Source organism: Cyclopterus lumpus, chromosome 1, assembly GCF_009769545.1.
Source record: "Cyclopterus lumpus isolate fCycLum1 chromosome 1, fCycLum1.pri, whole genome shotgun sequence".
Taxonomy (NCBI): domain Eukaryota; kingdom Metazoa; phylum Chordata; class Actinopteri; order Perciformes; family Cyclopteridae; genus Cyclopterus; species Cyclopterus lumpus.
The window spans coordinates 22,971,229-22,983,939 of NC_046966.1; the positions used below are offsets into that span (position 1 = coordinate 22,971,229).

The 12,711-nt window shown below is 43.2% G+C and overlaps 1 protein-coding gene across 1 annotated transcript; it reads left to right on the plus strand.

Annotated features, from left to right (window-relative positions):
* The first annotated feature begins 8,472 nt into the window (after positions 1-8,472).
* Positions 8,473-12,313, plus strand: LOC117750863 (E3 ubiquitin-protein ligase TRIM21-like). Its single transcript, XM_034562318.1, has 2 exons — positions 8,473-8,599; positions 9,181-12,313. The coding sequence occupies exon 2, from the start codon at positions 9,183-9,185 to the stop codon at positions 10,830-10,832; it is 1,650 nt and encodes a 549-aa protein (XP_034418209.1). The 5' UTR covers positions 8,473-8,599; positions 9,181-9,182; the 3' UTR covers positions 10,833-12,313.
* Positions 12,314-12,711: the final 398 nt, after the last annotated feature.

Genomic DNA, 12,711 nt, shown 5'->3' on the forward strand with positions numbered 1-12,711 from the left:
AGGCACAACATGGCTTTGAAAACTTGGGTATAATAAATTATTACATGTTTTATGGGACTATAGAGAATGTTTGATGTTTCTGCCTGAAAATAAATGACTGAAAGTGGAATAAAAAAAAGATGTTTGAAGAGTCCGAGTGAAATAGTTTGTAATAAAATTCTTGTAATATCTTATTATATGAATAAGATGTCTTTATTATGTCAGTGTTGGAATAAATGTTAAATATTTAACTACAAAGTAAAAAAGTGTTTGATACTTTTTTTGCATTGAATCATACTGTTTGCTGAAATTGATTGGATGGCCTGTAGAAAAGGTTGATTTATGTCAGAGACTAAAAACAGATCCTGTAAAGTGAATGAAAACATCTTCTGTAATGAATGACATGACTCTGCTGTAAAGTATCACTGCAGTTTAAATAATGTGCAGAAGAAGAAACTTTTTGTTGAAGTTTTTATATTTTTATAGCTGCAGTCTTGTCCATAAAACCCCCAAAAGGTGTGTTTCCCTCCGGTGACCAGCAGGGGTCAGCAGAGCACACATCAGAGATGTGAAAGCTGGAAAGCGAAGCGCTGGCGAGGACTGTTCCAGATTCTACTGGCAACACGCACCGCAGTGAAGGTCGCCGAGAGAGACACTTGGGTTCACGCTTCCCACTGCAACAAGGTCCCTGCTCCTGAGCTCGATCCAAACGAAGCACCAACACCGAGTGACGGACAGCCACCTGCTGCTTCACCTCCGAGGGAGCACCAGTAGACAAGGACGAATAGACTCCGCCCTGTGTCTACCATCCAGGGATAAACAGAGGCCTGCTGTAAGATACGTTCCGTGCTACCTCTATCCACGAGACACGTCAACCTGCATGGGTCCACCCAAAGGCGGTTCATCGGCCAAAAAATGTTTTCCTGGAGTAGCAACAGACAAGAAAGAACTGTCCCCTGACTGCTGAAGCAAAGACTGTTTGAACCTTAGGAATTATATTCATCTTTTGTGTATTATCTGCAAGTGTTTTTCTGTACAGAACAATGCATGGCAAAGAGAACAAAGACTAAAATCACAATCACTGCGTTAATAAGTATTTTTACCTAAATATCATAGCTTTAAAATCTTGTTTCATTAAAAAGAAAAATGTAAGTAGTTCCAAAAGAGTGATAAACAGTGCCTTGAGTTTCTCTGTGCTAACAGAGATAACCAATAAGACCAGATTGCTGGGGCTGAATTCCATACAAGTCTGGTTGGCTGATTAAAACTTTTTTGTCGACATGGATGGGCCTGGGCCTAAACCATGGCATCCATTTCACAGAGTATGTGGAACGCGAGGCATTCTTGCTATGGTGTTCGTTGCTTCCCTCATAGTCGTCCTACCATTTGTGTGGCTACATGTTCAACACTTCAAAAACACCGACGACTCTCCGACCGCCTGTAACTCAACCAATTCAACCAGGACACACTCGATTGACCGCTTGTTTCGTTTCAAAAGATCAGACTTTGGTTTGGTTTGGTTACTTTATTAGTACCCGTAGGTAGACTTGGTTTGCAGTAGAAAACAAGGCATCCATCTCGACATACATTACAACAAACACATACAACCGGACAAACATGATAAAAGTACTCAAAGCTACAGATATAATTATAATAATAGTAATGTGTTAACCTGCGTGATGGCTGCGGGAACAAAGCTGGTTTTATACCGCTTTGTTCTGCACCGTGGTACTAAATATCTCCGTCTGGAGGGGAGGAGCTGAAACTCCCTGTGCAAAGGGTGGGAGTCGTCCCTTAAAATGGAGCCGGCTATCCGTTCTAACTGTCTGGTGTTCAGGGACTCTGGACTAAGTTGTGTCTCACCAATCAGCTTCCTGGACCATTTTATAATCTGATGCAGAGAGTTCCTGTTCTTTAAAGACAGGTTTCCAAACCATGACACCAAAGAAAAAGATCAAATTGATTCAATAAAAGCACGATAAAATAAAGTCATAATGATTTTGTTAATATGGAAGTGGGACAGTTTCCTTACACAAAACAAACGCTGGTGCCCCTTCTTGCACACGGCTTCACAGTTTGCTTCAAAGTTCAGTTTGGAGTCGATAATTGTCCCAAGATATTTATAAGATTGTATACATTCCACAGTCTGACCCTCCATCATCATGGGAAACGTGAGGTCTCTCTCCAACAAGATGGACGAGCTAGCGGCGCTAACTCGCCATCAGAGTGAATACCGGCAGTGTAGCCTCATGGTGTTCACGGAGACTTGGCTAACGGAGCTAATTCCGGACACGCACGCTACGCTGGACGGGTCCCGCATCATACGGGCGGACAGGACAGTGGAGAGCGGTAAGAGGAAGGGAGGAGGACTGGCAGTGTTTGTTAATGATAGATGGTGTAACTCTGGGCACATCACTGTTAAAGAGCAGACCTGCACAACGGACATTGAGCTGTTAGCTGTTAGCATGAGGCCATACTATCTGCCAAGGGAATTCTCGCATGTTGTCATGGTGGCTGCGTACATCCCCCCCTCTGCTGACGCTGAAGCGGCCTGTGACGTCATCCACTCAGCGACGAGCAGGCTGCTGACACAACACCCCAATGCCCTCCTCCTTCTCTCTGGGGACTTTAACCATGCCCCTCCGTCCTCCACTCTGCCCACATTCACCCAGTACGTCACATGCCACACCAGAGACAATAAGACACTGGATCTCCTCTATGCCAACACCAAGGAGGCATACTCATCATCACCTCTCCCTCCCCTGGGCCGATCTGACCACAACCTGGTGCACCTCCTGCCTGTGTACACCACTCTTGCACAGAAGCAGCCAGCTGTGACCCGCACAGTTAGACAATGGACCGATGGAGCCGAGGAGGCTCTGAAGGACTGTTTTGAGACAACTGTGTGGGAGGTATTCAGTGATGCCCATGGGGAAGACATCGACGGTCTCACCGACTGCATCACAGACTACATCAACTTCTGTGTTGAGAACACCGTACCCACCAGGACTGTACGGTGCTTCTCAAATGGCAAACCCTGGATCTCTCCAAAGATAAAGGCCCTCCTCAAGGAGAAGAAGAGGGTCTTTAGATCTGGCAACAAGGAGGCGCTGAGGACTGTGCAGAGGGAGCTGAGGGTGGAGATCAGGGAGGGTAAAGATGTCTACAGGACCAGGATGTAGGACCAGCTGCAGCAGAACAACACCATCGGGGTCTGGAAGGGCCTCAAGACGATTTCTGGGTTCAAGGGGCTCAACAAACAGCCTGAGGGGGACCATAAGTGGGTGAATGATCTGAACTCATTTTTTAACAGATTTGACCAGCCATCCTCCCCTCCCCCCACCCAGACCTCCCTGCTGCGGCCGCTGCAGCCCCCATCTTTTGCACCCCCTGCGGATTATTGCCCCCCCTCCCCCTGCACCTCCCCCCTTTCTACAGCACTCGGCCCCCCTTCACACCTCTCATACTCATACTCATACTCAGCACTCTACGACCGGCAACCCACCCCCACTACAACACCTCACAGCACCACACCCCCCAACGTGTCCCGTCACCAGGTGAGGAAGGAACTGAGGAGGATCAAGGTGAGGAAGGCCACGGGTCCAGATGGCATCAGCTCAAGGCTCCTCAAATCCTGCGCAGACCAACTGTGCGGGATAGCGGAGCACATCTTCAACTTGAGCTTGAGGTTGGGGAAAGTACCACTGCTATGGAAGACATCCTGCGTGGTACCGGTACCAAAGACCCCGCGGCCCAAGGACCTCAACAGCTATAGGCCGGTGGCGTTGACATCCCACCTGATGAAGACCCTGGAGAGGCTGGTCCTTGTCCATCTCCGCCCCCTGGTGAGCTCATCCCTGGACCCACTTCAGTTCGCCTACCAATCTGGCATCGGGGTGGATGACGCCATCATCTTCCTGCTGCAGAGATGCCTCTCTCACCTGGAAAAGGCTGGAAGCACTGTGAGAGTCATGTTCTACGACTTCTCCAGTGCCTTCAACACCATTCAGCCTTTGCTCCTGAGGGACAAGCTGAAGCAGACCGGGGTGGAACACCACCTCACTGCATGGATCCTGGACTACCTCACCAACCGTCCACAGTATGTGCGGATACGGGAGTGTGAGTCAGATCGGGTGTCCTGCAGCACAGGGGCTCCACAGGGAACCGTTCTGGCTCCATTCCTCTTCTCCATCTACACATCGGACTTCAAACACAACTCTGCCAACTGCCACCTGCAAAAGTTCTCTGACGACTCTGCGATCGTCGGCCTCATCTCGGCCGATGATGACAGGGAGTACAGGGAACTGAACCAGGACTTCTTAGGATGGTGCCAGCGGAACCGCCTCCAGATCAACTCCAGCAAGACCAAGGAGCTGGTGGTGGACTTCCGCCGTGGTAAACGCTCTCCTCCAACACCAGTGAGCATCTAGGGACTGGACATTGAGATTGTGAAGTCTTATAAGTACCTGGGTGTTCACTTGAACAATAAACTGGACTGGTCTGACCACGCTCATGCCCTCTACAAGAAGGGACAGAGCAGACTCTTTCTGCTGAGGAGACTGAGGTCCTTTGGGGTGCAGGGAGCACTCCTGAAGACCTTCTTCGACTCGGTGGTGGCATCAGCCATCTTTTATGGAGTGGTCTTCTGGTGCAGCGGCATCACAGCAGCTGACAGGAGGAGACTGGACAAACTGGTGGGGAAGGCCAGCAGCGTGCTGGGGTGTCCTCTGGATACTGTGGAGGTGGTGGGAGACAGGAGGATGATGGCCAAGCTATCGTCCCTGATGGACAACACCTCCCACCCCATGCAGGGTACTCTGGCAGCGCTGCACAGCTCCTTCAGCCACCGGCTGATTCATCCCCGGTGTCTGGGGGAGAGGTACCGCAGGTCCTTTCTCCCCGCTGCTGTCAGGCTACACAACAAGCTGAGCTCCCAGTAGGCCACAAACACTTGAACACTTTGGACTTCGCACTGAACAGCACTTTAGCCCAGTTGCCCAGTTGTGCAATACTAATACGTTTAAGTACTTTTTAAAATTTTTTTTTATTATTATTATTATTTTTTAAATTTATTTTATACACTTTATTCTATTTCTACTCCGTCTGTATATATAATATTCTTCTTGTTTTTACTCTTTTATCTTAATTCTGTTATTATACTACTTGTTTTACTTATTACTGTGAATGCTGCTGTAATCCTGTAATTTCCCCACTGAGGGACTAATAAAGGATTATCTTATCTTATCTTATCTTATCTTAATGCATATTACTTCATGTGTGTGGGCATGTCTTCTAAAATCAATGATCATATCTTTGGTTTTCGATATGTTTAATTGAACCTAAGACTCCTCACACCACTTCACAAAGTCGTGGATGACCGGACCGTGGCTGGTCTCATTGTCCTGGAGCCGACTGACAATACCAGAATCATCTGCATACTTTAAAATGGTCCTATTATCATACATACTCTGAGACATATTTGTGTACAGGACGAACATCCCTTGATCCTCAAATTCATCGCAGGAGAAGATGGTACAGCTAGATTTGACCTATGCTCAGTAAAAACATGTTCAGGTGAGGAACTTAGCTATCTGTGGACCGAAAAGTATGTTAGTACAGCTCATGGAGCCCATGATTCAGCAGCCAGCTTGTCTCAAATACCTGGTTTTACTCCACATTATCAACATGATCCTATAATGTTCTGTTCAAATTGGAAACATTGCATAGCTAACACAGGACCTTCAGATTGGGGTTATGGTACAGGTAAAGACATGAAGAATCGACTCAGCATAATTAAAGGAAGCCAACCACATGATTGTCCAAAACATGAGTGCAACCCTTTGTACCTCACGCTGAAGAATCCAAAGTTGTCTGATACTGGCATTTATGTTCTAGGTTCGTATCAGTCAGGTTCTGATCCGGTAGGACAATTTAAAATCCTAGTCCAATCTCCACCAAAAAATCTGACCACGCCCACTCCGACTCTGCCTGCCCAGCCAAATCCAGCCTTACAGAAGGGTCCTTTAGTTAAGTATTGGACCAACATTACTTAAAATGACCTATTAGCTATCGAAGCAGGCTTTGTCATTTCCCTGCCATAGACACACATCAAAGTGACCTTTCGACTGACTTAACAGATCTGACCCTGAAGGACTGAAATGCACTATTGCCCTTTTCAGTTCCTCCACTCCTCCCACAAAACAAGAATGCAAAACTCTTTTCCTGTTGCATCCTCCAGTTCAAAGTACTGCAACTCCAACATCCATCAATATATACCCAGGCAATTATACATGTTTTACACGTTGGGGTCCAAGACCTGATCTAGGCTCTCTGTCCAAAGCTTATTGTCATCATTAATCATTAATGTCCATACGGATGGGCTTAGCGCATCCTCCTTTAACAACCACAGTGTCCCGAGCTGACCTATGGTGGCTATGTGGCGATGACAAACTCCGTCCCAGACCCCCAGTTCAGTGGACAGGAACTTGTGCCTTAGCCCAACTGTTAATGCCATTCCAGATTCTCCCCATAGGAGCAAACCGCCCAACTAAGCAATCTGCAGATGACCGTTTACTCCACCGATCAAAACGAGCACAATCAGGCCCAGGAGGTTCATTTGACTCTCATGTGTACATAGACAGTATTGGTGTACCTAGAGGGGTCCCGGATGAATTTAAGGCTCGTGATCAAATCACTGCAGGGTTTGAATCATTGTTCGTATGGCCGACAATCAACAACAATGTAAATTGGATCAATTACATTTACTACAACCAACAGAGATCTGTTAACTATACCAGAGATGCAGTCAAAGGACTTGCTAAAGTAGATGCTACTTCACTTATGGCATGGCAGAACCGGATGGCTCTGGACATTGTAGAGTTGTAATGGTTTTTTATATATACTTGCACATGTAAATAGGAAAGTCCATGTTTTAAATTAATACATAAGAAAGATATGATAATCAATAAGGAATATTCTGAAGAATGTGTTAGGGAAACATGGGAGAAAAGTCACTGTCACTGTATAAGTATGTTACTGTATAAGTGTAATCACTGAATAAGTATTATTGTAACTGTATGCTGATTGTTTTATGTTTTATGGTTATCATAACTATAAAGATGTCTCAGGTATGAATGGAATGTATTGATCCAAGGAGGCGTGGTCAAAGTAGTGGTCTCCCTAAGTGACCGGAAGATAGGCATTTATTTTGAAGGAGCCCGTCTTACTGTTTAGGGCCGAAAGGGAAGAGATAAGGGAAGTAGCATCGTGGTTTATTGCTTAGAGAAGTCCGCCTCTTTGTACTGAAAGGCAAATAGCATGCTGTGTAGTTGAGGTATAAGCATGCATACCTAATACTAACCAATGGAGAAGCTTTATGCACAGTGTATGGATTGTACTTAACCTTTCAGAACTCTGTAAGGCATTTGTCCTCTCACGTGAAGGCGGTAGACAGTTAACTATTTTAAGAGATTTTTATTCATATAAATCGTTATTATAGCCTGTGGACCCAACGACACGTGAGCGCGCCCGGCTGGGACAGAAATATATGCTTATGATCCTTATTCTTTTATTAAATACTTTATATTTTAAATTAATGGTCTCAGGACATCTTTCAAAGCGCGGGAAGCTCAGAGTTTCGGTTGAACTTAACAATATTGTAAGAAAAATATACTTTAAGTGTAAGTTCTGTGCAATTACTTAAATGGACTTCTTTAAACTTTGTTTTCAAACATCTGTTTTGTAGATTTCAAAATGTATGCTCTAAATTAGCATTGAAACAATGTATTTAAAGCACATTTGATAAATACAGAGTTTTAATATACCACATTTTTCGTAATTATTAAGTAAACTTATTCATGCTATTATTTTTATATATTAATAGTGTAGTGGCCATTTGTCCAATGAATCAAAAACAAACATAAATCAAATTGCCACTGACGCACCATGGGTTTGTGGTTTACGCAGCCAAAAGAAAGCATTGTCCATTCAGGATTCCGTTTATCTGATAATTTATTTAACTAAACAAACAAACAAACAAAAGAACAAAGGAACTCCTAACGCTGCCTCTCCTGCGCTGGTAAAAAACATCGGCCTACCCAGGTGCATGCTGGTCCTCTACCTGCCTACTCCTACATATAACCACAGGTGCCCACAGTGTTACCCAATTAACGAACAAATGAACAACCAAAAGACTAAATATATCTAGACAACAACAATAAAGAATTAAACTAACTAAAAACTATCACAAGAAAAAAGCTATTCTAATATATCAAAACATCTAACCTAAATAAGCAAACAACCTGAATGATTAAACAATACTACTTGTCAATAAAACAACTAAATACTAATATCAATTAAATAGCTCCAACACATGGTATTAATCTCCTTGGATTTAAAACAAGACCACAGTGCTGCAGGTAAGAGGCGGAGCCACAGGTAAGAGGCGGAGCCACACTGAAGAGGAGAGCTTCTACGTCACATTCCGGAAACGAAGCGTAAGTTGGTCAGAGTGGCAGAAACACTGCAGTCGAGACAAGTCTCTGCTTTTCTCTCAGAGACGATTCAAAGTGACGTCATCAGGTTTTTGTCAACAACACAACGGAGTCTCTTCCAAACACTGGTGAGTACATCTGATCATATTTACACCTTTAATAACCAGGATGAACACAACACTTTACCTTTACTCAGGCAGGAAGTTCCTCTCTTATCACTTCATACCTGATGAATTATTAACAATATAACTATGGCCGTCTGTCCAAAGTCCCGCTACACAGAAACTCACTTTAACAGCTTTAAACTGTCTCAGGAGGACTTTAGTAACTAGGAACTGAATCTGTGGTGTTAAGTTCAGTCTCACTCCGACTTTCCTGCTTTTGTTACTGTTCATTGATCACTTCCTCTATTTCCTCTAGTAGTTTCACAATAAGAGTTTTCTACCAGGCTTTTATTGTGAAGCAGCAGGAGGAAATGTGATGTGTTTGTCATCACGTCAGCAGCTTTGTTGTCAGTGCTGTTCTTTAACTCACATTGGACTCATTCTGTGCTGCTTTGCAAGAGGAGCAAGGTTGAGTCTGTCGGCACGACTTTGATCTGGGTTGTTTACTCAAAAGTTAAAAGATATAAAAAGAATCACACGTTTCCTTTTTTTAAACAAATAATTAATCTATTTATTATTATTATTTTCTTCCACAATGTGTGTAGATATGGCTTCTGCCAGCAATCTGCCATCTGAAGATCAGTTCCTGTGCTCCGTCTGTCTGGATGTGTTCACTGATCCAGTCACCACACCATGTGGACACAACTTCTGCAAGAAGTGCATCAATGATTACTGGAATACCAACAACCAGAACATGTGTCCAATGTGTAAAAAGGTTTTCTTCTCAAGACCTGAGCTGCTCGTCAACACCTTGTTCTCTGAGATGGTTTCTCAGTTCAGACAGTCGGCTCAACAGAAAGCCAGCAGCAGCAGCTCAGAGCAACAAGAGTCCAAACCAGGAGAAGTTCCCTGTGACGTCTGCACTGGAACCAAACTGAAGGCCCTGAAGTCCTGCCTGGTGTGTCTGGCCTCCTACTGTGAGACTCACCTGGAGGGTCACCTGACAATGTCAGGCCTGAAGAGACATCAGCTGATGGACCCTGTGGAGAACCTGGAAGACAGGATGTGTACGAAGCACGATAAACCTCTGGAGCTGTTCTGTAAGACCGACCAGACGTGTGTCTGCATGCTCTGCACTGTATTAGACCACAAGATGCACAATGTTGTTCCTCTGAAGGAAGAATGTGAAGGAAAGAAGGTCGAGCTGGAGAAGACAGAGGCTGAACTTCAGGAGATGATCCAGAAGAGACGACTGAAGATTCAGGAGGTCAAACACAAAGTGGAGCTCAGTGAGGAAGATGCAGACAGAGAGAAAGCAGAAGGTGTTCAGGTCTTCACTCATCTGAAGGAGTCTGTTGAGAGAAAACTGAACGAGCTCATCAATACGATAGAAGAGAAGCAGAGAACAACAAAGAAACAGGCTGAAGACTCCATCAGAGAGCTGGAACAGGAAATCTCTGAGCTGATGAAGAGAAGCACTGAGGTGGAGAAGCTCTCCCTCTCTGAAGACCACCTCCACCTCCTCCAGAGTGTCCAGGCCCTAAACATCCACCATCCACCACCCACCAAGGACTGGTCTGAGGTCAGTGTTCCTCCAGCATCATATGAGGGGACTGTGGTGAGAGCTGTGTCTCAGCTGGAGGAGACTCTCAGTGAAAAGATCAAGAAGCTGGTTGAAGTTGAGCTGAAGAGGGTCCAGAAGTTTGCAGTGGATGTGACTCTTGATCCTGAAACAGCTCATCCTGAACTCATCCTGTCTGATGACGGGAAACAAGTGAATCATAGTGATGTGAGGAAGAATCTCCCAAACAACCCAGAGAGATTTTCTTACTATATTTTAGTCATAGGAAAGCAGAGTTTCTCTTCAGGCAGATTTTACTTTGAGGTTCAAGTTAAAGGAAAGACTGAATGGTTTTTAGGAGTGACCAGAGAGTCGATCAACAGGAAGGGAGACTTCACACTGAGTCCTCAGGATGGTATCTGGACTTTATGGTTGACAAATGGAAATGAGTATTTAGCTTTTGATGACCCTCCAGTTGTTCTCTCCCTGGAGTCTGGTCCTCAGAAGGTGGGGGTGTTTGTGGACTATGAGGAGGGTCTGGTCTCCTTCTATGACGTAGAAGCTGCAGCTCTCATCTTCTCCTTTACTGGCTGCTCCTTCAAGGAGAAACTCCTCCCATTCTTCAGTCCTGGTCCTAATGATGGTGGTAAAAACTCCTCCCCTCTGATCATCTCTCCTGTCAATCAAACTCCTTGATTCTTTTTTACCATCAGAAAGTCCCTGAACAATAATTCATTACCAACAATACATATTCACATTAAAGTAGTCTTCATACATCCAGTGTATTTATACACCAGACAAAGTTTTAATACTACAATACTGACACAGCGGTCAATATGTGGACACCAATCGATTAGAGACATAAAACAAAACAAACTGACGGACTGATACATTTGAAATAAAAAGACGTAATGTCATTTATGGTAATAAATGTACATATTTAGTGATAATATCTCTTGTGAACTTGTTTTCATCTGAATATGATGGGTCAGTAATCATTTGTGTCCCTCAGACAGCTTCAGGGTTAAAACATAAAAGTATCTTTAAGTTTGAGTCACTCTTATAAAGGTTATTTTTCTATTGAAAGGCTTCTTAAAGAGACCTGAGAGCTCTGTGACGCTCTGAGGAGTTGAACTTGATTTAAGAACGTTAAGGTTGTAATTGTACTGATTTACATTTATTTTAGTTTTACATTCAGATCGTATTACTTGTGGACTGTGGGTGTAACTCTGTTGATCTCCACAGATGTTAACAGGGAGGATGTCTTTCCTCCAATTCTATTAAAGGAACATTTAGGGGGATTAATTAGCACCAATGGGATATAATATTCATAACTGTTATAATCAGTGTATTAACATGTTTTGGTGTTAGTAAACAAGGAAGAATAATCCACTCAGTTGAAATCTGCAGACAGACGATGTGGCTTTAAGAGAGATTGCATAAAATATATTCTTTCACCTTTTATACTTTTTTTACTTTTGACCTTTTATTCCATAAAATGTCCATTTTGTCTGTACTACCTTTTCTTCTTCTTCATGTTTTCAATAAAAATCTTTCAATGGCGGTTTTGTCTGTGTATTAATACCATAATTACTAAATAGCATTGGTTCAGAAGGCTTCCTGTAGTCCATGACAGATTGTTTAACATAAGTAACTTATTCAAGCATTGAATCCTAAATCTTATTTCCTTATCTCTAAAACTCTGCTACAAGCAAACTGCCTGATTCATTAATTTTTTATCAGAAATGTATTGAGCAATAACCATGAAGCATTTTCTACAACATATGCACATATTCATAAGAGTGTAAAGATATGACCTCTCTGATGAACTCCAATGTTCTCATCTGGACTCCTGCAGAGACGACACAATTACTTACCTGAGCTTTCTGGTCCACTCAGTATTACAGGGGTCCTTAACCTGTTGAGGTGGTTGTATCTCCTTAAAACATTAATACAGAGAGAGAAGTATGGATGAATATCTTAAGCTGCAGTAAACCTGTCAACTGGATTTCATTATAATCACAAGGCACAACATGGCTTTGAAAACTTGGGTATAATAAATTATTACATGTTTTATGGGACTATAGAGAATGTTTGATGTTTCTGCCTGAAAATAAATGACTGAAAGTGGAATAAAAAAAAGATGTTTGAAGAGTCCGAGTGAAATAGTTTGTAATAAAATACTTGTAATATCTTATTATATGAATAAGATGTCTTTATTATGTCAGTGTTGGAATAAATGTTCAATATTTAACTACAAAGTAGAAATGCGTGTTTGATACTTTATTTGCATTGAATCATACTGTTTGCTGAAATTGATTGGATGGCCTGTAGAAAAGGTTGATTTATGTCAGAGACTAAAAACAGGTCCTGTAAAGTGAATGAAAACATCTTCTGTAATGAATGACATGACTCTGCTGTAAAGTATCACTGCAGTAAAATAATGTGCAGAAGAAGAAACTTTTTGTTGAAGTTTTTATATTTTTATAGCTGCAGTTTTATCCATAAAATCCCCAAAAGGTGTGTTTCCCTCCAGTGACCAGCAGGGGTCAGCAGAGCACACATCAGAGGGAGG

Coding starts and splice junctions, on each gene's coding strand:
- LOC117750863 (XM_034562318.1), top strand. CDS start 9,183: ATGGCTTCTGCCAGCAATCTGCCATCTGAAGATCAGTTCCTGTGCTCC.